This window comes from Manduca sexta, chromosome 12 (assembly GCF_014839805.1).
Source record: "Manduca sexta isolate Smith_Timp_Sample1 chromosome 12, JHU_Msex_v1.0, whole genome shotgun sequence".
NCBI lineage: Eukaryota > Metazoa > Arthropoda > Insecta > Lepidoptera > Sphingidae > Manduca > Manduca sexta.
In genome coordinates, this window is record NC_051126.1 from 1834950 (window position 1) to 1861120 (window position 26171).

General features: G+C 37.2%; 1 protein-coding gene across 2 annotated transcripts; it reads left to right on the top strand.

Annotated features, from left to right (window-relative positions):
* Positions 1–946: 946 nt before the first annotated feature.
* On the top strand, positions 947–19630 carry LOC115451193 (sodium-independent sulfate anion transporter). 2 transcript variants are annotated; one of them, XM_037437847.1, is made up of 14 exons: positions 947–1100; positions 5402–5536; positions 8182–8252; positions 9053–9245; positions 9952–10056; positions 11714–11832; positions 12309–12471; positions 12830–12994; positions 13607–13768; positions 14554–14694; positions 15023–15168; positions 16013–16180; positions 16865–17085; positions 18491–19630. In XM_037437847.1, the coding sequence occupies exons 1-13, from the start codon at positions 1079–1081 to the stop codon at positions 17069–17071; spliced, it is 1797 nt and encodes a 598-aa protein (XP_037293744.1). In that variant the 5' UTR covers positions 947–1078; the 3' UTR covers positions 17072–17085; positions 18491–19630. The 2 variants fall into 2 exon arrangements, with proteins under 2 accessions (XP_037293744.1, XP_037293745.1); XM_037437848.1 differs by having other exon boundaries at positions 16865–17018.
* Positions 19631–26171: the final 6541 nt, after the last annotated feature.

Genomic DNA, 26171 nt, shown 5'->3' on the forward strand with positions numbered 1-26171 from the left:
TGTGCCGAATTTCATCCAAATCCGTATAGCTGTTTCTGTGCACTGCTAAGAAACATTTAACCTGATATTTATATTAGATAGAATTAGATTTATAATATTAGGTAGGTTACAATATGTTTTAAAATATTAAAATTTATTAATTAGTATACAGGTCCACCATTAGAAAGGGTCCACCAATGACCTTCAATTAATACATAAAGGTCTCTGAAGCTCAAATATCAATTTAGATTTATATTAATTCAGTCTTTGATTCGAATCCCAGATCAAGGCAAAATTTATATCTGATTTTGCTATTTATATTAGCCCGGAGTTTGAAATTTTCGATCGATATGGTGATAGGCTCGCCCCCCACCACTTCATGGGAGGAAACACGCAGGCGAAAATGGTTGCCCTAGTTACACCTCTGCCTAACCTTTCGGGGATAAAGGTGTGATGTTTGTGCTAATTTAAGACTAACAATTTTTTTTTGCCATATAGGAAATGTGTTACCTCTTTGAGGCATTCCGGGTCCTCAAGCCATAGAAGTTATAAAAAAAAATTATCGAGTATTCGAAAGTTACGTTTTAATTGGAACATAATATTTTTTTTAACCACAAATATTCCGATAATATAATACGCATTGCATGGTAAATATTCCAATATGTTTATTCTGTAATTCAAGGAAAAATAACTGTATACTGGCATGCCTTTTTGTCTACGTGGTTTAATAGGTTAGAAAGAAAGAGGCTGCTGTCTCAATTCTGAAATCGAGACAATTTTTTGTTGCCATACGCAAAAATATATATCTGATTTTAAGACAGGAAATCCTCTGTTTTAAGAACACAGTATCAAATTGGATTATAGAGTAAACTATATATATGTAGCTATGTTTATGTCCATACATAACACCATTGTTACGTACTATAAAATTTTAAAAAAGCATAGCTTGTTTCTATACAGTCATTCCTAAAGAAAGTCTGTCGTTCATTCCGATGTGAACCTTCGCGGTGCATCACCGTGTTTTGTGCCATACCTTTTGTTTTCTCGCACGTAACATTGTTATAGAAAAAGATATGTACAGTGTATAAACTGTGTTATTATGAAGCTGACTGGTGTATTAGGTACGTATTTGATAATATCTCTTGTCGATTCTGAGTGCCTGGTAGTTTGATACTAAAGATCGAGGAAATGTTGGAGTTCGTGCCACTACTAGGTGTTTTTTATTGGAGTGGTCAGTAAAATTCGTTAATATTTATGAATGTAGCTTTCGTATCTGAATTCCTAGTACCTTGATATTCGAAATTCAATGAATTTTATCATCAATTTGGATGTTTTTATTAGCATGGTCAGGGATTCATTAATATTGATGTTGGCAAATATCAAAGTCGAATAACAAGACTGATTTATTCCCATTAACTATACATTCCTTTTTTTAGATCATATCGTTAAATACGTCTTTAATACGAGGTCCATTAAACGAATAATATTATATGATTATGAAATGCGCTTTAAACAAATGTTTTCGGTTCAAAGCTCAATAAAAATCAAATCTTGCCAACAATTTATCTACCCGAATTGTATCGGAATTTTCACATTGTCTTGGCGTAAAGATAAACTTTAAATAATAGCAAGAAACGTCTACTTCACAATTGTAATTGAATTTCAATATAATGTCATGCAATCAGTCCCATGTGTATTATTTCTGTGCAGTAACAGAACGAATTAATTTTGTAGAGTGTAGAGTTCTTATCAAAGGAATTTAAAGTGAGTTTAGAAAACGGACTATAGAATTCGCAATCAACTAAGAATTACCAATGCTGGTGGTAAGGTATATTTTATATCCGCCCGTATAGCGACCGCCGTACACAAGGTGTTAAAACCCGCTATAGTGACGCACGTATGTGTATTGCGTTTCGGAATCAGCCTGTGTATATCCGGTTCCAATATGCCGGCATAATTGTGCCGACTGCCGATCATCTCTCGTCAGTCAATATTCTATTGGACCCCTCTCCATTTACCATCATCGTGCATCGAGCAGTGATGCTCGACATATCTCTGGAAACACTAATCTATCTTTATCCCGCAACGAAATTAATCAAATAGGAATATAGGGCGGAGTTGAAAATATTGTAGCCAGTGTAACTACTGGACATAATAAGACTAAAAATCTCATGTCTGATGACGAGTGCAGTGGAATGCCAAACAATACTTAGTAAGTCAAGGTGTTGGATGGTGTTTCTACTGTTTATGGGCGGTCGTATCGCTAACCATCAGGCGAATGGCAAGCCCGTCTCGTCATTCAAAGTAATAAAGAAAACAAAAATGAAGTACTTTTAACTGTAAATAGGTAAATGTAGATTAAGCCACTATCCGAGTCAATTGTATAATAACATTTTAGATTAGATTCGTAATATCCACGCTTAGTTAACTCATAAAGTAAGGAAGTATAATTTTGAACTTTACATAATATATGCGGATTTTATACACTATTATCAAGCAGGTATTAATTATTTGTCTTAAAGGGATCTTGGAAACGTAAAAACGAGTTTAACGTGTTCAAAGAGGCTCGTGGGTTAACCCATAGTATTTCATGTTAAAGATTTACTTGTTATCATGGCGTGATTTTGTTTCAAACCCAATGGCGCCTCTGACATTACCGAAATATTTGCAAAATTAATTCAAATTTTAACACGAATAACACACGTGGTTCAGATGATTTTTAATGTATAGTAGATAGGTACAAAACCAAATAAAAAACACATCACGTGTTTATTATTTTTATCCTCGAAGGGGTAGGCAGAGTTGTAACCAGAGCATAGGTTACTTTATAAAAAAATAACGTGGCTTGATGCTGGGCTAGGCTGCGTCGTCAGATAAAAATGGGATGCAACTGTTATCCATTAACAGCATACGTGTTCTCTCCTTACAACATCTGGTCCTTGAAGCGGAGCTTGAAGAAGTAAGTAGACAGGCCGGCATAACTGAACCGACCGTCCGTAATTGAGTCTATCTCCTATCGACATGTATATTTGGGTTTCATTTCGCTTAACATCAAGTGCAGAGAAGCCACTTGGGATGCCTTAAAAAATTATATTTTTTAAGGCAAGTTTATGCATGGTCTGTTCTTAATCTCTCATTACTTTCGTAGTATATTATTTAATAAAGTTTATATCCAAAATTTAAATCGTTTTTAAATCCACTTAAAACTAAGAATATATTTAACATCACCAATATGCTGATTAACGATTTTGGATTCGGTGCCTAATTAAAACGAAACATTGTTTTCATATATTCGTTCAAGTATTTATCTTGTTTAGCAATTTTAATTAGTCATTGACTAAATATAAAAAATATCTACGCGTCGACATGAGAACTTCCTGCATTTTTTAAAGCCGGTTCAGATGCTTTTACTTTCCCTTATTTTCACTTCCGTCGGTCTTTCCGTCCGTCATGCGTGATACGTTCGCAAACATCAAAGAACCCCAAATATTCACATTTTTAATGAATTATGTAATTATTTTATATAGTAATGAGCCTAACATAACATGTGCCAATTACATTTATTACAAGCCATAGAAAACAATCCTGTTAATATTATAAAAGTTTGTGACGATGGATGTATGGATGTATGTTTGTTCCTCTTTCACGAGAAAACTACTGAACGGATTTGGATGAAAATTTACAGTAATATTGGTTATACATCAGAATAATACATAGGCTACAATTTATAATGATTTTGTGATATTTCGTAACAACATAACGATACATATCAAATAAGTCGAAAAAAATGTATCCCGGAAAACTCCTTCACGCGGGCGAAGCCGCGCGCAAAGGCTAGTAAATAATAATTCGTTTTACATCATAACATATGAACCATACGTCTTATTGTTTTATAACAAGGAGTGCATTCGATAATATTTTACCTAAGGGCTTATCCACACATATTTGAGACACCGATGACGCATTTTTAAACCAAATAAGTTGCGGAGTGACCGCGATGCAGTCATGAACTTTGCATAAGATACCTTAAAAGGCCATGCTCTTTGTAAAGACAATTATTATAGTTGTATTTGCTATTAGATTGCCAAATTCTTCTACTGATATGAATACCCATTGATTTTGACGAGCTTGCCGTTCGCCTGATGGTAAGCGATACGACCGCCCATAAACAGTAGAAACACCATTCAACACCTTGAATTACAAAATATTGTTTGGTATTCCACTGCGCTCGCCATCCTGAGACATGAGGTGTTAAGTCTATGTCCAGTAGTTACACTGGCTGTGGCGGTGTGTGTGTGTGTGTGGTGGTGGAACACAACAGTGCTATACATTGCTGCTTGGCGGCAGAAATAGACATTGCGGTAGTACCTATCTAGGTGGACTCTCACATTCAAGAGACCTACCACCAGAATTCAAAGTGTAAGCAGATATTTTGATTGTCAGAAAGTCAAAAGTTAAACAAGTGATTATATTGGCCTTGAATTGGCCATGTTTCTTGTAAGGCCGTTTGGAATAGTAAAAAAAACCTAAATAATCATTAAGTCTACAATAAAAATGATTCATAAGGTACGCGATAAAACAAAGTGCTACTTATTAACTCGTTTGTTTAATTTATCCAAAAAATAAAGGTTATAATTGTTTAATTCTTAGAGATGCCCTACATGGTCCTCCTTACAGTATATTTATATACTGTACTTATATATTTTTTCGTATACAGGAATGTGCATATTGAAGGGCAAGCAGTATGCATTTTGTAAACAAATCCTTATATTTTTTGATTGATTTATTACGTACTTGCTACATTCATTAATATTGAATTGTATTCGCTTGTTTAGATGTAAGAATATTCAATAAACTTTCTTACTTTATGGATATTGTACATTTTTATTGTAAGGAAAATTATAATGCATAAACACAGTAATTTTGTGTGTAAACAATTCAAAGTAAAAGCAATAATAATAGTGTAAATTTGCGGCATTTTTCTGTGCCTCAGTGACGCCACAGTCGATTTACTGCCGGTTTCAATGATCCCTATCTCAATCTTCAATCCAATTCCGAGAATTAACCCATCTAAATAACTCCGTTGTATAATTTGAGGGTATAATTTAAGCACTAACTTGATTAATATTAATATTGAAGTGTCTCCCTAAGAATACCTAATGCATGTCAAATGTAGTAGATGTCAAAATGATTGTACTGTTTTACTTTTACTTATAGCATCATTGTAATATGTTTAACAACAGTTTTGGTAATTTAATCAGCATGTCCACACTTTGTTTTGATTGGTCCATTTTTGAGATAGATCTAAATAGCGTTTAAGATCGTTTATTGAAAATGGCGGTTAGATTGTCCTTGCAAACCTTGAGCATTCTTACCAATATTATTTTCTATTTTTTTTTACCATTTCTCCTTTTTGCCACAGGTCACGCGCCTAACAGCAGAGTTCGAAGAACAGCAACCAGGCTCTGCAGCCTTCAGTCATGGAAGAGGCGGCTACCGGTCACAATATGGCTGCCGAAGTACACCTTCGAGTTCTTATTACGAGATATTATAGCAGGTTTATATACTTTCCTTAACATTAGAAGACCTTAGTCGTAATTCTAGGTTTTAATTTATCACCTATTAAAATTCTTATGCAAGTAAACGTCTTTAATAGGAGGTCAGTAAACGAGCAAGTGAGTAACTTGAAGGTAAGTGATTATTACATATGGAATAATGAATATCCATAATGTCTGATTGCACACATACTTATTCTTGCTTTTCATCCCCAAAGGGGTAAGCAGACGCGCAACTAGTTGATCCACTTTCCGCCCAGCGTATTCATGTTGTGATGGGGAGCGGGCTTTTAGTTATATCAGGCACAAATTCCAGACTCCGAGTTGATATTAACAAAGGTCGACCACATAAAATGCAAATTTAAAGTTGCGTATGCACATATTGTTTGATTGGCATTGGAACCGCCTCTGTTTAATTGACTGGCCATGTTGTACGCAAAACTATATAGTGCGATTTAAGGTCAATAATTCGTAGTGCATGCCTACTAGATACAACGACGAATGCCGTCCACTGCCAGGTGACACCTTGAAATTGTTTTAGATATTTTTGCTAATGATTATCCTTATACTATTATTATAAAGTCCTCCGCCGTGTCTGTCTGTCTGAACCCGATGAACTCAAAAACTATCGAAAGGATTTCAATTAAAAAAAATCTGGAAATAGATAAAGACCCTGGGAAGAGCATGGGGTACTTTTATCCCGGGAAAAATATGGCGGAAATATATCTCCGAAAAAATCTTTCACGCGGGCGATGTCGTAATCAAAAGCTAGTATAATATGTGGTCATATTTAATAGCCTAAGTTAATGCGAGGCTCTTAGCGGCTGAACTTTTCGAGGTCTTTTACTCGGTTTCCGAAGGAGGACAATGTTTTTTATATAATTTGTTTGCAGCGCGAAGCCAAGAGCAGTTGATTCGTGCACCACTGGTCACATTTTAACCAGACGAGGAACCTTATTTACTTGGACTCTGACTTGCAGTTTCAGTTATGTATCTTTTACTACAATAAAGATAATCACTCCGTCAATACGTGTACAAGGAAAAGATATAGCGTTTATCTAGTTTAAAGCTAACAATGTTGCAATCTTACGCTGTTTAAATTAATCATGGATTAAGCGATTCGTTGTTTGAAGAGCGCTTTCACTGTTTTGCATAAGATTAGTAGTACAAATATCTTTGTGTTTTACGCGTTTAATGGAGGAAAGTAGATTTCTTTAAACAAGCAAATAAGGTGAATATTCGGATGGTTCTTTCGACTTCATCATGTTTGCCATTAACAGAAATAGTGCGTAGAAATTGGAATTGCGTTCTCCTTGCATTTCATTTAAAGATCTAATGAGGCTATTTGTGTTATGTTTAGTAACGTTACGAAGTCTTCCCAATTAATATAGAAAATTGAAAAATGCTGGCAGGTAGTAGAGACTGAACAATTACTATCGGAAAAATTTGTCCGTGCCCCGAATGACTTGTACCACAATCTCTTCAACTTAAGATTTAGAAGCTTATATACTTACATAGTAATAAATAACATCGGGGATGCATTATTAATCAGATAGTATTAAATACCAATACACGAGTAATTATACACTATACAATTTACGAGCAAATCCGTAGTGACAAATGTGGTAAATGCAAATATCGCCAAATGGAAAGCGGTTTCGAATGAATTATGTATGTTTAATAATATTAATAGATATACTGGAGGCGATAACTTACCTGCATTAATAATTCAAACCACATTAAAGATAGTGGCACGTTGGAATATTTGTATAACTGCTGCTCTTATTCCCTTGGGCCTGGCCGTGATGTCATCTTATTAAATATCTACTATGTTCCATGTTATGGCAGGAACCGCTGAACGCTCTTGGATGTTTCGGCATATGTCCTAGATCAACATGTTATAGGCTGTTTTAAATACCGTAAATGTAAAAGGACTTCTGGAGGAAGGATGTCGAGCAATATGTGGAATTATTGTTAAAGATAAAAGTAATTATTATGAACTGGTTATAAGTTATTTTTGTTTTTCCTGTTACTTATTTGCTATACTTGAAATAATATTTTCTTATATACTGTTTAAAGGGATTTGCACACATAACCGAATTATACTATGATTGTGCTATTAAAGTATCAGGTACGGAAGGAAATACACGGACTGTGTCCATTAGAAGGTATCATAGCCTCCATAATAATTTTAATGAGTAGCGCACCGGTATCGGCAAAATATTCTTGCTGACAATTTTTACGGTCTGTGCATGACACGCGACGGTGTTAGTCGGTGACGGAATGGTCTAGTGGGTTTTACTTTTTTTGTTTTTACTTTTCAATACAAAGAATATATTTTTGCCTGACACGTTCCTAGCACGGTCATAGTATGTAACGGAGTAGTAGCCAGACTTCGTAAATCAAAATTTTATAAGTGTGCTAAAGTTAATCAAGGTCTCTTCCACCTGACGATGGAATCCGGCACAATTTCCGTTGTATAGATAAACAGGCAACAATAATAGTATTAATATTAAAACCTAATGTACCAGGACATCATAAATTCCTAAAGATTGTCACTTCAAAAATTTTAATTGTCGTGGTTCAAAAGAAAATCTTAAACATTTGTTTTAAGGTACAGTATAACGTAGGGCCTTTTCTCTTTCAGGTATTACTGTGGGATTGACTTCAATACCTCAGGGCATCGCTTACGCAATGGTCGCCGGCCTGCCTCCACAGGTAACGACTGCAATTATTATTTTTTACCATTAATGTACGACTGATTAACAAGATTAACCGGTTGGACAGGTTCATTTCTCATTTTGAAGTCGACTAAGGAATGACCAAAGTAAATAATAAAAGATATATTATAATAATAGTAGACAGACATTCATAATTATTCTTATTGTAGACAAAATTAATACCTTATGTCATAGTGATCGTAAGTTGTAATAACTTTTGTTCATAGCTGTTGAATGTCGAGATTTGCATGGCGTTCGCCTGATGGTAAGCGATACGACAGCACAAAAACAGTCACACCATTTTTAATTTATTTAATTTAATTAGAACGGCTCATAACTCCTTAATTATAATTACAAAATATTATTTTAAACTGAGTAAAATTCGATTCAAAACATGATATACAAAATAATAAAATTTGAAATTAGCTTAATTAATATTATTATAATAATACATTCAAGCATTTATCTCACAATATCTCAGGCACTCAGCCAGTATAACTTTCCATTCATCGACTAATAAGTCACAATAGGGACTCGCATTGAGCAAGGAATTTAGTGCGGCTAAGGATAAGCAACCATACAGAACTTTGAGTTACAAAGTACTGTGAGGCACTGCACTGCATTAGTTACCTTGAGACGTAAGATTTTGAGTCTCAAATCCAGTGATTACACTAGCTATAATGTTCTTCAAACCTGAACTCAACAATGCACGCCCACTGCTGCTTGGCGATAGAAACAGACATTGTAATGGTACCTACTCAAATATCCACTCGTATACCAGTAAATTGACCATTCCAGGTAGGTCTCTACTCCAGTATATTTCCTGGTCTGGTGTACAGCATGTTTGGCAGCTGCAAAGATGTGACGGTGGGACCCACTGCGATACTGTCAGCTCTGCTCGCTAAATACGTGGCCAAATCCGCTGACTTCGCGTATTTAGCATCGTTCCTCTCTGGGTGCATTATCATGTTGTTGGGGATATTGCAATTAGGTGAGTTTTTAATGTGATCATAATGATTTATTTTACTGTATTGTCTTCATAATGATTTCTTATGTTAACGCAAATATTGGATATAAAAATTAAACTATTTTGCGGTTTTTATATAGATATAATATAGAATCCGCTCCGTGACCACGAAGGCTTCAAAGTCTCCGAAATGTCGGGAGAAAATTATGCTGCGCGATAGAATCCGCAAAATTGTTTTATCTTAATGTATTGTCATTAGTTTTCTCTAATTTCAAAGTTAATAATGGAATGGCAATGAAGTAATTAATAGCCATTGAAAATCAACTTAATGCGATATGCGTTGAAGTTTTTATGTAGCAAACGGAATCTGAGACCAGTAAATAAGCTGATAAGGATAATATATATTACAGGTACAATTGTCCGCCGACAATAGTCCGACTGCCTCGATGGCGTAGTAGTACTGCATGCGCGGCACGGCAGCGCTCTGAGGTTCTGGGTTCGAATCCCGAGTCGGACAAAGTGATGGGTTTTTTCTGCTCATTATCAGCCCGGAGTCTAGAATTAGTGCCTGATATCGCGATAGGCTCGCCTCCTATCACATCATGGAACGCAACACACTTGGCAAAAAGTGGGTGCTATGGTTGCGCCTCTGCATACCCCTTCTGGGAGAAATGCGTGTTGTTGTGTGTGTTTGTTTGTGTTTATTACAATAGTCATCATTGTTTTCTAGGATTTCTACTCGATTTTATATCGAAGCCAGTCATATGTGGATTTACAACAGCTGCAGCGCTTCAAATAAGCGCTTCACAGCTGAGATCATTGTTTAGGATAGCAGGTACGTTACTTATTCTGTATTTGTCTACACCTAGCGGCAGAGATAAACCGAATAGACCATAGAGTGGGAAGATATATGTCTCTTATGTTTACGCGAATGTGAGAAATTGAAATAAAATTATTTTACGAATTTTATCGAAGTTATTTATAATATAACTAGCGACAGACGTTGTCCTGTCTTAACTATGTATGCATACGCGCATTCTGTCGATCGTTGATAGTTATATCAAACCACTGATAGTTATGTAAAATTAATATCGTCGTTAAGTTTTCTTAAATTTTCAAATTTTCCGCGCAATTTTTTGAACATTTTCTTTCATAAGAACCTTCTCCTGACAATAACAAACACAACAAAAAAATAGTGAAATCGGACCAGCCGTTCACGCGTGATGGCGTGACCAAGGGAAATAGGGATTCATTTTTATATATATAGATTTTCTCCCGACGATTCAAAGGTTTTACGGCATTCATGGTCTTCATGGCGTGACCATGAAGGCTGCAAAGTCTTCGAATCGTCGGGAGAAAATGACAAAACACCGCGATAATATTCGTAAAATAGTTTTATTTCAAAGATACAGGTCATTTCCTCAATTTGTCCTATAGGAGTCGCTGGGCTCCATTTAAGGATATCGAACGAGCGTGTGTTAATTTTCTACCGGTTTACAATCGTACATCTTTCACTTGCGAAAAAATGGAATGATACTTTTAAACTATTTACTTATCATCCTTAGCGAAGGCTGTAAAATTCAAGATGTTTCCGAGTCTAGTATGAACTTTAATATCTACCCATTGTTGCATTAAAAGTGTTTTATACATTATTAAGATGAGCTGTTCGCGTGATGGTAAGCGACATGACCTCCTACTGCTATTTGGCGATAGACCATATGCGGTGGATACTAGCAAACGTACTCTTGCAAATGAGAATATTGTGATAAATGAATAAACATTCTAAATAATTCCTTTTTAGGATTTGTTCATTAAGTCTTTACAACTTATACAACTGAAAATGATATTCTCTGTATATTTACTTATAATATCAGCCCTATATTATATTCTGTCCCACTGTTGGGCACGGGGCTCCTCTATTACTGAGAGAGATTAGGCCTTAGTCCACCATGCTGGCCTAGTGCGGATTGGTAGACTTCACACACCCTCGAAATTTCCTATAGAGAATTTCTCAGGTATGCAAGTTTCCTCACGATATATTCTTTCACCGTTAAAGCAAGCGATAATTCACAAAGCATACACACATATTTTTCCTTAGAAAAGTCAGAGGTAGGCCTTTGGGATTTGAACCTGCGGACATTCGTCTCGGCAGTCCGTTCCACAACGAACTAGGCTACCGCTGCTTTTTATATTTACTTATTTATTTATTTAATATACCGCACCTTTAGAATTATATAGACGCAAGTGCAAAAAGCCGTTAAATTTACTTTTTCATCCACAACATTTGAAAAGTGACAAACTATCGAATGCAATATCGACTTTCGTGGAATTATCAAAAGTGTGATATCTCTACTATATACGGGTGAGGGCCTTCCAGAACCGGTGCGGAATTTAAGAACCGGAATTTCCGGTCCAGTCTTTCACGGAATTGGGATTTACCGTTTTTTCAGTACTTTTGGTTATTTAAAAATGTTTTTTGATTATTATTTCAGGGTCGTCTGGTGGAACTTTCATCGACGCAATAATAAACTTCTTCACGCACATCACGACGATACACCTGTGGGACTCTGTGTTGGGCATCTCGACCATTATAGCTCTTATTCTTCTTAAGGTAGGTTATATTTTACCTTATTTAATACCTACACAGCGTCTAAGCACCGACTTGAATTATTTTTTTGGCTAATTTATTGATTAGTTTTAAAATTAAGTAGTAACCATTTACCGTCTTTTTATTAAATGATCCCAATCGCATTTTTCGATCTATCTCAAAAATGGATCATGTTTACAAATGAGTTGGTTTCATTGATTTATTGAAGAGATACTTGGGATCGGATTGAAGATTGAAATTTGGATCGTTTATTAAAAATGGCCGTTAATGAAGTGTTGAGAATTACTTATATTATCTTATGAAACCGACAAAGTGGAAGATTTGGTTAAAGCTCTTCGTTCTGATATTGTAGAAATACTTATCAATTCTTTAATTATGGAAAACGCCTCTAGTATTTCGTATATTTATATGTCTATGTTGACTTCAAGTGCCCACGTTTGCTCGTTTTCAACAATATTTTTTTTGTTTTGTACCCCTAGCGTGCAGTAATCCCAGTGTCAGAGACGTCATCGGTCTGCCGCACGCAACTAGCGAAATCGTGGCAGTATGTGGTTCGCGCTAGGAACGCTCTGGTGGTGTTTGTATGCGCTATCGTTGCTTTCATACTCAAAACAAAGGGACTCACGCCGTTCGCTCTCACTGGTACGTTACCTCTTCGAGTTTTATGGGAGCCTAGTAGTATTTTTACGTAGTAAAGGTGAATTTGGTGTGAATGGTTTGGTTGTTTGTTTGTGTTATTTGATTTTTTTTTGCGTTATAAAATGCCTTGTGCTTTTTTGGCATGTCATATCGTTGGCTTTTATGATACCCTGGTAATATTTTAACTAAAATCAATGGTGCTTGTAAGCCCACATTATGTTACTTTGAGTGCTATGATGGCATATGAAGATCAATGGATTTACTTTTAAAGTTTATGCTTGCCTAGTACTTAGCGTGGATGCGATGTATCTTTTCTTTTGTCTAGGTTACATAAAAAGCGTAGTTTTTTTTTTATTTACAGGTACGATTCAAGGCGGTCTGCCCAATTTCAGTCCACCACCATTCTCAACTGAAGTCCTGAACAAAACTTTGGACTTTGAAGACATGCTCACAGTGTACGGTCCGGAAGGTTTAGTGATGCCGCTAGTCGCTATATTAGAGAGCATCGCCATTGCCAAGGCTTTTGGTAAGTTTGATATTTTCCTCTCTTTTTTCTTCTACTCAGCGTATGTCTATGATGAATAAAGTCAGCTGCAATGTCCTTTTGTTTAATTAATAAATTAGGGTTAATTGTTTATACTGGCACGGCCAAGTGCTCCCCACTGGACTTGATGGTAAGCGGAGTGGGGACCATGTTATGTCGACAGCTGAAAAATGATTATCGCTCGTCAGTCGACACACCTGTGCCGGCCTGTTTGAACCCAATATACACAGGCTGATCCCGGAACGTGACACGTTTACGTGAGCTATTATAGCGGACAGTTATTTTCGGATTTATTCTTGATATTTTGTAATAAACGTATTGTAAGTAATACTTCATGGTTATATATGGTTATATTTCCAACTCCTCCCTATCTTTCTATTTGATTAATTTCGTTGCGGGATAACATATTAGTTTTCCCTGAGACTCGCCGAGCTTCACTGCTCGGTGTCATAAAATGCGTGCCACTGCTGATCCTGGCTTACAGGAGTTGTAGTGGTGGGTGTGAGGGCGGGAAACTCTCTGTAATGCTTCATGGTGTAGTCGGATGAGTATTTCTTCAATGAAAATGCTTTAAAGGTGATTTTCTCCCTGTAGCTGGTGCCACATCGGTGGACGGCACGCAGGAGATGATCGCGATCGGCGCATGCAACATTGTCTCGTCGTTCGCGCAGAGCATGCCGGCCACGGGCTCCTTCACTCGCACCGCTATCAACCACGCCAGCGGGGTCACCACACCCGCTGGATCCTTCTTCAAAGGTATGTTGACATCATGCCACACCAAGACACGGCATCATCAACCATGCAGTTCTCTGTTGAACTCAGGTCTCCCGTAAAGATTTCAAACGGAGCTGTCCAAAAAACGAAGTATACAAGAAGTTTAATCAAACAGGATCTAACATAATATATCCAAGTGTAAGAATTATAATGTTTTATCTGACATAATGTACCCAAGTTTTACATTATTGATACCACGTCAATAACACGCCTAAACTCTTGTTGATATTATTTGATGCTATAATTGTTTAGGTATCTCCGACGAAGTATATTGCAAGAGGAATCGGACGTTGATAGTTTTTATGAAAGAATAGGAAATAAGTAAGAGGGTGTTGTGTGGGCTCGCTAACGTATTGGTAGTCACAATGAAGATCATATCCCATTCGAAAGTCATTAGGTAATCCTACATAGTATACGATATAACGTCATGTCAAACTCATTAACCGACTTCAAAAAAACGAGGAGGTTATCTTTCGGCGTGATTTTTTTTTATGTTTGATATCTTACTCACTCATTTATGAACCGATTTGGAAAATTCTTTTTTTATTCGAAAGAATAAACCTCCGGATTTCTTCCATATTTTTTTTCAAATACGCTTCAATAGTTTGATTTTAAAACTAAAACAACTAGAATAATTATGTCGTCCTAGTGAACGAAATCGCGAATTTTGCTTTCATGTGACATTTTAGTTATGTTTTTGCGTTGTTTTCTGTTATGGTCGGTAGTAATTGCAGTTATTGTAAATAACTTAATATTTCCATCTTCAGCATGCCTGGTGCTGCTGGCAGTGACGCTCCTAGCTGATGCGTTTTACTTCATCCCAAGAGCTACCCTCGCCGGTATCATCATGGTCGCTATGTTCTCTATCATAGAGCTGACCATCGTCAAGCGGCTGTGGAGGAATAGCAGTAAGTATACTTGCTTCTTTAAGGCAACTAGGATATCACTACCAGAAAGCTGTTTCCTCAACTCATTTCTCTAAAATTCACCATTCTGGTTTGGACGCCTGATAAATATTTCATAGCAAAAATGGTAAAATTAGACGACGCGTTACCTGGTTGTTTGTGGTCACTGGTTACTATCCTCGGTCTGCATTGGTAGAGGAATGGTGGATGCTATGAATTTTGGATTAGAAATGACGAGATTTGTACGGATCATGTTCCGTCTAAAAACTTCACTATTTCGCGTTTCATGTCATTTCAGTATAAATCATTATTTTTCTGTGATTGTTTCCAGAAATAGAGCTGGTGGTTTACGCCCTGACTGTGGTGATGGGAGCCTGCGTGGGGTTAGAGTACGGGATACTGGTGGGAGTGTGTGCGGATATCCTGAGGGCGCTGGCACACACCGCGCGACCGAACATACATACCAGTATGTTTAAGGTAGGAGAAGTATTTAGGAAGAAAGAATAGTTTAGTGGTGGAACACGTGATAAATATTAAAAGACAAAAAAAAGGTTTTAAAACATATTCCATGTCCAAACCGAGCATCTTAGCATAAGCTCTATTATGACAAAACTTAATGATGTACTTAGCTTATATCGGTATATTTTATATATAGAACGGTATATAGCGCCTGGTTTTATGAACAGTAGACTGCGAGGTCCTTCGACACCAAATCATCACATTACGCATGGGCTTTTTCATAACTATATGCTCGGGATTGGATTTTTCAGTATGAGGATTCTCATCTCATCTCATCAGCCTACGACTGTCCACTGCTAAACATAGGCCTCCCCTAGAGCACGCCACGTTGATCGGTTCTCCGCTCTCCTCATCCAGCGTCCACCGGCGATCCTGCGAATGTCGTCGGACCAGCGGGTCGGAGGTCTTTCTACGCTACGCTTACCGAGATGCGGTCTCCACTTCAGGACTTGTCTGCTCCAGCGGCCAGCGGTTCTACGACAGATATGGCCAGCTCACTGCCATTTTAGTTGGCTTATTCTCCGAGCTATGTCAATTACTTTGATTCTCTCACGTATAACCTCATTTGTGATTTTATCCGCGAGAGAGACAACTAGCATAACTCGCTCCATCGCCCGCTTCGCGACCTTAAATTTGTGGACTAGCCCCACCTTCAGTGTCCACGTCTATACGTATGAGGATTGTAAGAATGATAAAGGATTCACATACCGACTTTACATTTCAGTGTTACAAGCATTACAAGTTTGGCAACAATTTTAACTACCATTGTTTTGCTCATTCAAAATATTCGTATCCTTCCCAGGTGGGGAACCAGGACTGCGTGTCGCTGGTGCTGGTGGGCGCGCTGTCGTTCGCGTGTTGCGAGAGAGTCCCGCGGGTTGTGCGCGGGGTGCGGGGGGAGTGGGCGCGCGCCCGCGTCGTCATACTCGACGGCAGGCAACTGCACGCGATAGACTATGGCGTCGCTGAGGTTAGTACACCTAATAGTATTGCTATATATTAATAATATCACTGCTGAGCACGGGCCTCCTCTACTACTGAGAGGGATTAGGCCTTAGTCCACCACGCTGGCCTAGTGCGGATTGGTAGACTTCACACACCCTCGAAATTCCTATAGAGAACTTCTCAGACGTGCAGGTTTCCTCACGATGTTTACCTTCACCGTTAAAGCGAACGATAAATTCACAAAGAATACACACATGATTTTTAGAAAAGTCAGAGGTGTGTGCCCTTGGGATTTGAACCTGCGGACATTCGTCTTGGCAGTCCGTTCCACACCCAACTAGGCTATCGCGCTATATATTATTTTCAGAAATTGCTTTGAATGACGAGGCTAGCTTGTCGTTCGCCTGATGGTAAGCGATACGACCGCCCATAAACAGTAGAAACACCAACACCTTGAATTATAAAGTATTTGGTATTCCACTGCGCTTGCTATCCTGAGATATGAGATGTTAAGTCTTATTATGTTCAGTAGTTACACTGGCTACAATTTTATTTTCGTTATATTTTATGTGTTAGCATGATGACTAATATATTATCGTTGTATTGATCAGTTAATTTCAACACTAATATTGTTACCATCACTATCTTTCGTCATCATTAGACATAATATCGCAAATCGAATTCTAACCTAACCTAACCTATCTTCCAGAACCTAATATCTGTGATACTAGACCTGGAGGAGGACAACAGAAGGATCCTCTTGTGGAACTTTAAGGAGAGCCACCAGCGGCTGTTCGAGGACCTGCATCCTGGCTTCTCGGAGAAGTTCGTCAGCGGTCCCAGCATAGACCAGCACATACTCAGTATGTGCAAACACCATTGGTTCTGTAACATGAACGAATTGAGTATGAGTTGACTATACAGAGCTGGGTAAAGTGGTTTCTTACTTCATGAGAGATCAACGTTAATCTACTAAGTCATTTTGATACAATCCAATGGCTTTTTAAATCTATCTCAAAAATGAACCAATCAGAACAAAGGTTTTCTGACATGCGTACAAGTGAGTTGTTTTGATTGGTCCATTCTCGGATACGGATTGAAGATTGAGATTGGGATCGTTTATTGGAAACGGATGTGAGGAAATCATTTTCACAGGATATGTTTGTAAATGAAGATACTGCTTTGCCCACCGTGTGTTGCTCATGAGTGTTAGCTTATAAGGTTTGGTTACGCGTGCGAGTTGGCAGGTGAGTAGGCGGGGTAGTTACTATCTATGTCTACTCGTTCTGACATCTTTGTTTTTCTGTCAAATGTTGACATAGATACGATTGCTGTGTGGTTTTGTGAGTGTCAGCCAGTCGATTTATATAAAGGTAGTAACGGCAGTATCTTGCCACTGTCAGCACAGCTACTCGCACTGTGTAACCACTGTTTAAGTTACTGTGACTAATAGTTAATAATAAGTGCCTTAAGGGTTCAGATAATAAAAAAACTAACCCCACAATTTATGTTTAATTGGCATTTCAAGATGCTCAAAATTTTCCTTGTAGTCTAAAATATTTGGGGCGTGTGGATTTAATAACAACAAAAATCAACTTTATGTATTTGTACATAGTACTGTAATTGCTATGACCAAAACAATATTTTTAGAGGTGAAAAGTGATGGATTCGTTTTTAATAGAATCTAAATATAATAACAATATGAATAACGGGATATTTTTAGAACCTAATACTTGATTTACAGCTATAATAAACCAATTAGAATAACCGATTTGTTTCAGCTTCGTAGAGCGTTGTCTCTTTCACTCGCACTAGCGTGACGTATTGCCGATCCTCTTATTCTAAATAATTAATATTTCGCACTTTGAGAATTACAATGACGAGTGCGAAAAACCGGTAAAGTCACTTTATAATCCGTGACAAACTATCCAATGCGAAATCGACTTTCGTGTTATTATCGAGAGTCGATGTTGCAATCGATAGTTTTTGCACTTGCGTCATTGTAATTCTAAAGGTGCGATATATTGCCGAGTACTGTACATATTATTGTGTAGTTGAGAGCTATAAATAATTATTAGGTATTCTAAGAAAAGTTTTTTCTTCTTTGTCCTGGAGTCTGTAATTTGTGCTCGATATGGCGATAGGCTCGCCCCCTATCACATCATGGGACGGAATAAACTTGGAGAAAAGTGGGAGCTCTGTACCTCTGCCTACCCATTTGTGAAAAAAGGCGTGATGTGTGTTTGGTTCTTTTTTGTCGATATTTAAACTGCATTATGATAAAATGTAGTTAATTTAACGAGAGAGGTTTGCAAGCGTGTTTTTTCTCTTTCAGGTTTGGAGCTACGATAGCGGAACAAGGGAAGCGCCGGGTTACTTAACTAGTCTATAATTAATACATATCAAATGGAAATAGGGTAAAGTGACCTATTTTTGACAGATCACAAATGTATCGCCTATTTTATTTATATAATTTTATCTAACCATATTTTTATAATGGACATTTTTAAGTAGTTTTCTAATGAAAACTTGGTTTATAAAAGTGTTAATCCTATAGTTAAATATCTAATATGCCAATAAATTTGTGGAGTGTCATAGTTGGGGTACTTTACCCTATTAAAACTTAGTTATAAGTAAAAAAATATTTTATTATTACAGTTGCTTTACTATAGCTTCTATCGTCCTTGGTAGATAGTGTGGTGAAGTTCAACTCATTGGCTATAGAGGTACTTACATTCAAATTGTTATTTTATATTAATTTAATTAGGGTCTATTTGACAATGTGCAATGTTATCCGAAAATGACCGGAATGCCTTTAGGATGAAAGTGTTTTGTATTACACATTATAATTCAATGTTGTGGATGGTGTTATTTATGGGGCAATCATGATGTTACTAAAAATCACTAGAGGCAGACCTTTACTTGGGGGTGCAAAGTGTGTGACACCCAGCGCAGGGCCCAAAAGGGTGCAAGCCGATGGCTCCCCCAAAAAAAAGTACCCGAAACAGGAGTCGAACAGACAAAGGGAACGCAGGCGGTAATTCGCACATCAGCGCCCGATATGGTTATAACAGCTCCGACCAAAGATAAAAAAATTTAGGCCTTATAAATATTTTTTGACCATTTTTTATTTATTTACCACCTTTTTAATAAACGATCCTAATTTTTTCTTTTCGATCTGTCTTAAAAATGGACCAATCAGATTTTTTTATGACATGCGTATAAAGGAGTTATTTTGATTGGTTCATTGTCGGAATCGGATCGAAGATTGAGATTGGGATCGTTTATTAAAAACGAATGTTAATAATGTTAAATGAAAATATAATAATCTAAAAACCAGTAGGTTTTTAAAGCAAATATATCATTCCATTTTACTTCAAGAAACTATGATCCTTGTGATATTTTGTTAAATGTGTATTATAATATTTTGTTACCAATGTAGATGAATTTGTATTAAATATTTGTTTTTGAGGTATTTTTTATTGCTATACATTTAAACGGTGAAGGAAAACACCGTGAGGAAACCTGCATACCTGAGAAATACTCTATAGGAATTTTGAGGGTGTGTGAAGTCAACCAATCCGCACTAGGCCAGCGTGGTGGACTAAGGCCTAGTCCCTTTTAGTAGTAGAGGAGGCCCGTGCTCAGCAGTGGGCAAGTATATAATACAGGGCTGATATTATCATTATAAATTTAATAAAATTGCCCTTTATTTATGATATAAGTGGTACATGTAGCTCGCAGAACTGATAGTCGACGGGCACGAAGATTCTGGAGTGGAGGCCACGAGCTGGCAAGCTCAGCGTCGGACGTCCACTCACGAGGTGGATAGGTGACCTAATAAAAATCGCAGGAGGTCGCTGGATACTGGCCGCTTCCAATAGGTCGATCTGGAAATCTTTAGGAGAGGCTCATATTTAACAGTGGACATCCTGCGGCTGATAGTGTTGTTCTTGATGATGATGGTGATTCAATTTACTTCGCAATTGTTAATGGTTTAAGGGTGATAACTCAAGAGTTTCACACGAATACCTCACCTCTCGGAGTGACAATGTGCGGTACACAAGCTTCAAGTCTCGTCTAAACAAATTAATTTTTATCCCACAATGGGGGCTTTAAATACCTAGGTTTATATTCGACAAGTACCAATTTACGATGGTCTCTAGTTCCTACTTTGTCGTCTAAGGTAAACATTTTGAATATTAAAATGTGTTTTATGTGTAACAAGCAATCAATAGCAGGATTGTACGGAAATAAATATCAATGCAATAGAGAAGGAAGATATATTAGAACTAGCTATTGCTAGCGGCTTATAAAAGTCCCGCTACACCTTTTCCCAGTTACCAGGTTACCGTTACCAGGTGAACAGCAAGCTTGTCTCGTCATTCAAATCAATAGAAGAACATACCTATTTTCCTACTTTTGTTGTTGCAAAATCATGTGCTCACTTTTCAACCTTAACAATTCTTGAAAGCCAGACTATCATAAAACAACTATACAAAATAAAAATAATAATTCCTGTCTTACATCCCATCCAATTACATTTTATTATGAACTTAGGTACACACATTCACGCCTTATCAACGAAGGGGTAGCCAGAGGCGCAACCGGTGCACGCACTATTACATACGTATACTAGCGACCCGCCCCGGCTTCGCACGGGTGCAATATTTCTCCACTATTTAATGGATGTTATTATACATATAAACCTTCCTCTTGAATCACTCTATCTATTAAAAAAACCGCATCAAAATCAGTTGCGTAGTTTTAAAGATTTAAGCATACATATACAGGGACAGAGAAAGCGACTTTGTTTTATACTATGTAGTGATTAGTATTGTGCAATACAACGCTGTATAAGTGCGAGATATATTAAAATCCTTGGTACACACTATAAGAACGGCTTGTATGGTTATGGTCCGAGATACTGCGACTGGAACCTGCAATATGGCGAGATTGGAGCAGTTGGCGTCAATATCAAGCGATGCACATCGCACGATTCAATTCCTGATGTCATAAAATGCATAAATGTGGTTTAAGGCTAAGTCACGCGTTTCTTTACGAACATCTATTATTTTATTGGCAAAGGGAGCTAACCACCTGTATGGTAAGGGATCGCCGTCGCCCTAACATCAGAAACAGGGGCACAGTCAGGCCGCTGTGTATAGTAAAATAAAAAAAAATCTTGTCTGAAGAACTACATATTATGACGACAAGGAAATACAGAAGTTCATTCCAGAGTGCACATGTTCGTGGTAAAAATAACATAGAAAATGAAGACAAATAATTTAAGCAACTAGACTGGTAACGAAACAGTCGCATGTAGAAGAGTGGGTAGTAGATAGATTTTTTTTTAGAATTTCTTTCTATATTTGCAAATTAATACTCTCATATACTTATCAAAATGGCGTTAAATTATCCCATAAAAGCCTGTCAAACTACCCTCAATCACCATGTAAAGAAACAAAGCGGTCGTGAGACGTGAAGTGTTTGCCCTTAAGCAGCCGAGCGCACTTCACTCCGTAACGAGCGGGCCACGTGCGCGCGGACACTTTATTATCTAACTTCCATACGGCTTCTGTTATGTATTTCAATTATGGATATTATTTTTTACATAGCATAAGTCAGTGACGGTCTAACCAACGTAGGTCTAGGCAGCAGATCTTGGCGAGGTTTTCTTTCTTTGTGCTCCTTACCATGGCTAGCCCGAGGCTTCGGGCAGGAGTAACAAAAAACGGTCTCTGAGTACAATTTTATAGGTAAGATGCTAAAGATTGGGCGGTAAACAGGGTGGTGCGCTAAATAAAAAAAAATCCTTAGTTAGCCAATTGTTCACGCGAGGTCCCTCTACTCAGTCAACACAATTATGCTGACCTCCTTGAAATCGAATACAAAGGCTTTGTGTTTTGTGTAAGAACATTATTTTTGGTTTAACATTAACTCGGATTCGCTTGCATGAGACTTTTGGGATAAAAAGTATCGTATTTAATTCAGGACGGAGTCCATCTGATGGCAGATTTCTTATAAATTCATTCAGAGTGTTCCGCGTTTACTAAAGTAAACAAACATCCAAACTTCACAAACATTATTAGTAAGATGTAACCAGTCGTGAACTAGTGCTTCTTGCTATAATTAAATATAATAGTAAGTTAGAAACCAGAGACGGCGCTTGTTTATCTTGGAATCTTCATGATGTATTTGCAATAGAAGGTAAAAGAAAACATATTCTATATCTTTGCAGCAATAACGTACTAAAACATTACCGAAAGTTTGGTATAATATTCCCATCTCGTGATTCAATTACAACCGAAGAAACAGCGAAGTAACTAAATAAACCAGTTAAGTGCGAATAAGAATTGCGCCGAGAGAATTTAGTATGTTCACGTATTCACGTATTGTGTGTTATTTTTATATGAGTAGCATTTTTTTATGTGATAAGTTAATTCAAACGTTAATTCTAAAAGGATGATTCGTTGTAATGATGTTTTTGTTTTTTTGGTTTATATTATAATTTACCTTTGTGCAAAATTCAAAATTTTAGTTAATTTACAAATGTCTCAAATATTCCGATGTTCAATTTGAAAATAAGCTATCAAAAGATTTAAATTTTTATGAATTAGTAAGAAACTCGCATTTTTATCGCGTGTTAAACTTGGCCAATGTATATTTCATATTATTATTATGAACACGGATAGACAATTAGACAACCAACAAAGATGATTATGTTAGTGCAGATTTTCGTCATAAATTGCGAAATCCATAATAAATTAAAATTAAAATAATTCACATCTGACAACAATAAATCACCAGGAGTACATAAAGTTATAGAAGTCGCAGTGTACATCGGTTCGCATCGGTGCTCGGTAGCAAACGAGCCTGGTGTACAAAGTCTCATCCGACGATCCCAACCATTTATTTCAAATCGTAAATACAGACGCAAGGATTCCGTCTTATGCCGCCTTCAAGCTGTTTTAGCACTTGACTGTGCCTGGTTTTTTATTAATTTTAGAGCACAATGTGTAACCTCACGCCTTTTATTCCTGTAGGAGTAGGTTGGCCTGGACTAGGGTAGGTAGGCCACTGAAGCACCCACTTTACGCCGTGTATATTCCGTCCCATGATGTGACATGGGCGACCCTACGCTATACCGGGCACAAATTCTAAACTTCAAAATAAAAATATCCAATATCACTGCCTGACCCGGGGATGAATCTCGAACCTCAGGATTGGAGTCGTACCGTAATATAACAACGCCATCGAGGCAGTCGCAATGCTAAAGTCGATAAAATTTCTTCATGTAAAGAACTTTGGGGTGTTACAAATTCTCACGTTAAAACTATGGCCACAGGCAAGCGTATGGAGCTTGCAGTGGGATGCTGCAATGCTTGGTTTTTACGAACGTGCCTTCAGGTGTTTATAAATATCGTGAGCAATGTCAGTCATCACTGCGAATGTTAAACTTACTAATCGACACTGTTTTAACTTACTAATCGAATTGAACAATTATTTTAACCAGTGTAAGTACTGGACATAATAAGATTAAACATCTCATGTTTCAGGATGGCGAGCGCAGTGGAAGACCAAACAATATTTTGTAATTCAAGGTATTGGATGGTGTTTCCACTGTTTATTAGCGGTCGTATCGCTTACAATCAGGCGAACGGCAAGCTCGTCTCGTCATTCAAAGCAATAAATGAATTAATTGTGTCGATATGGAGTTTAAAGTTATTAACTGTAAATAATTAACTATGTCATAAACAAAGGTTTTTAGAAAATTTATAAATATTAAATATAAAAAAGTGTCACTACAACATTCAAGTTACTTGGTAGACACATATTCAAATTTTATGAGGTGCCAGAAATATAAGGGAAAAGACGTGAAACTGTAATAAATCTTCGCAACTTTCACTTTAGTATGTATGGTGAACTAGGGAGTAGGGAGCGGGGACATGCTTACAGCTGTACAGGTGCCAGTTCGCGCTTTATTATGGAAAAAGGGGCGAATTATACCTTTGTTATTCGTTCTGGTATACTGTAAAAGGGAACTTATATTTAAACTAATACAATTCCTTTATATCTTATGGTAAGTGTAGTAGGGCCGTGATAGTAACGAGCGATCATTACCCCTCGTCAGTCGACACAATTATGCCGGCCTGTTTATAACCGGATATACACAGACTGCCACCGGAATGCGACATACTTATAAAGGCCAATATGTCTTTTCACCTTGTGCAATTGTATTAGGTGTAGATTAAATTAAAAAAAAGTTATTTCCTTTTCCTTGTAAGTATTTAATAACAACTTATCGCCAGATGCTGGTTACCACTAGTGACTACTTGCCCATTCAACTTGCCTACCAACATCTCACTGACCAAATGCTCCTCCAAACTAAATCCCAGTTAAAATTCAGCGAGCTAAGCCCATCTGAGTAATGGCGAACGATCCCGCGCGACATCTACACGCAAACAACCGATAAATACGTACCGTTTTGCAGCAATAACAAAATTGTTTTAATCCGCTTCCATTGTACCGTGTCGCCATCGCTCACGGCTTTAAACGCCCAATATTTTGCTGTTTTGATGTTTAAAGCTCCGTGGATTTATGTTGTCCTGATACTTTGTTGAAATGTTCGCGATAAAACCTGTACGGTGAAAATTCTTTCTGTGTCTGTTCATGCATTCAATGTTTTGAAGTTTATCAAACTCTACGAATTTATGACGTCCTAGTTACCGGGATCAGGCATAAATGCTGATTTTATTCCCAAATCGGATGAGAGTTGTTCAGGCCTCACTGGTTGATTAGTACTAGTTATTTTTTTATCTATTTATCACCCACCGTTGATAATCTTGCTGCAATTATTGTTATTAATTGCAATTATCTTTTAATCCCCAAACGAAATGTTATCAAAAGCAATTATTGCACCAGCGTATATTCTCCCAGACAAACTACAAAACACGTTTTATCTTAACTAATCACTATAGCAAATTTTACGTCACATATATCCCTACCCAGTCTACACAATATATCCATGCGATCCACCCAACATTCCGGATATTTAATTCCCACAATAATGTATTTATCATTAGCAACTTTCCCACAACAGTACGAGCCAGTTAGTGTTAATATTCCGGCCGTACATGCGACTTTGCTAAAGCGAGCTAATGCCCGGGGCATGATAAATATACCGTGGAACGTGATACCGGGACACAACATATTTCATATGTGTTTCCTTCTTCAAATAGTTGATTTAATTTACTGAGTGTCTTAGTTGTATTAAGTAAATAGGGGTTATGGATTACATTATATTATGTTTATCGTACGTGACTTACTCTACGCTGTTTTTTAATAATTATAAGAAAATTGCACATATAATATAATACAATATCAGTCCTGTATTATATACTGTCACACTGCTGGTCACGGGCATCCTCTACTACTGAGAGGGATTAGGCCTTAGTCCACCACGCTGGCCTAGTGCGGATTGGTAGACTTCACACACCCTCAAAATTCCTATAGAGTATTTCTCAGGTATGCAGGTTTCCTCACGGTGTATTCCTTCACTATTAAAGCAAGCGACAACTAACAAAGAAAACACATAATTTTTTGAAAATCAGAGATGTGTGCCTTTGGGATTTGAACCTGTGGACATTCGTTTTGAAAGTCCGTTTCACACCCAAGTAAGCTATCGCCGCTTCATAAATGTGAAGAGATAATATCCATGGCAACAGATAGAATACTCTTGTGTCTTCGAAATGATACTTATCTTAATGAACTCTATTAAATTTACCTTCAACTGCCCTATTTCAGAATAATTTGATTTGCTTCGTTTAATTTAATTATTATTACTAAATTCAACAAAAATCAACTCTAACATATATTTTTTTTATTACTTTGCACGAGCTTTGTCGTTCGCCTGATGGTAAGCGATACGACGGCCCATAAACAGTAGAAGTACCATCCAACACCTTGAATTACGAAGTATTATTTTGTATTGCAGTGCGCTCGCCATCCTGAGA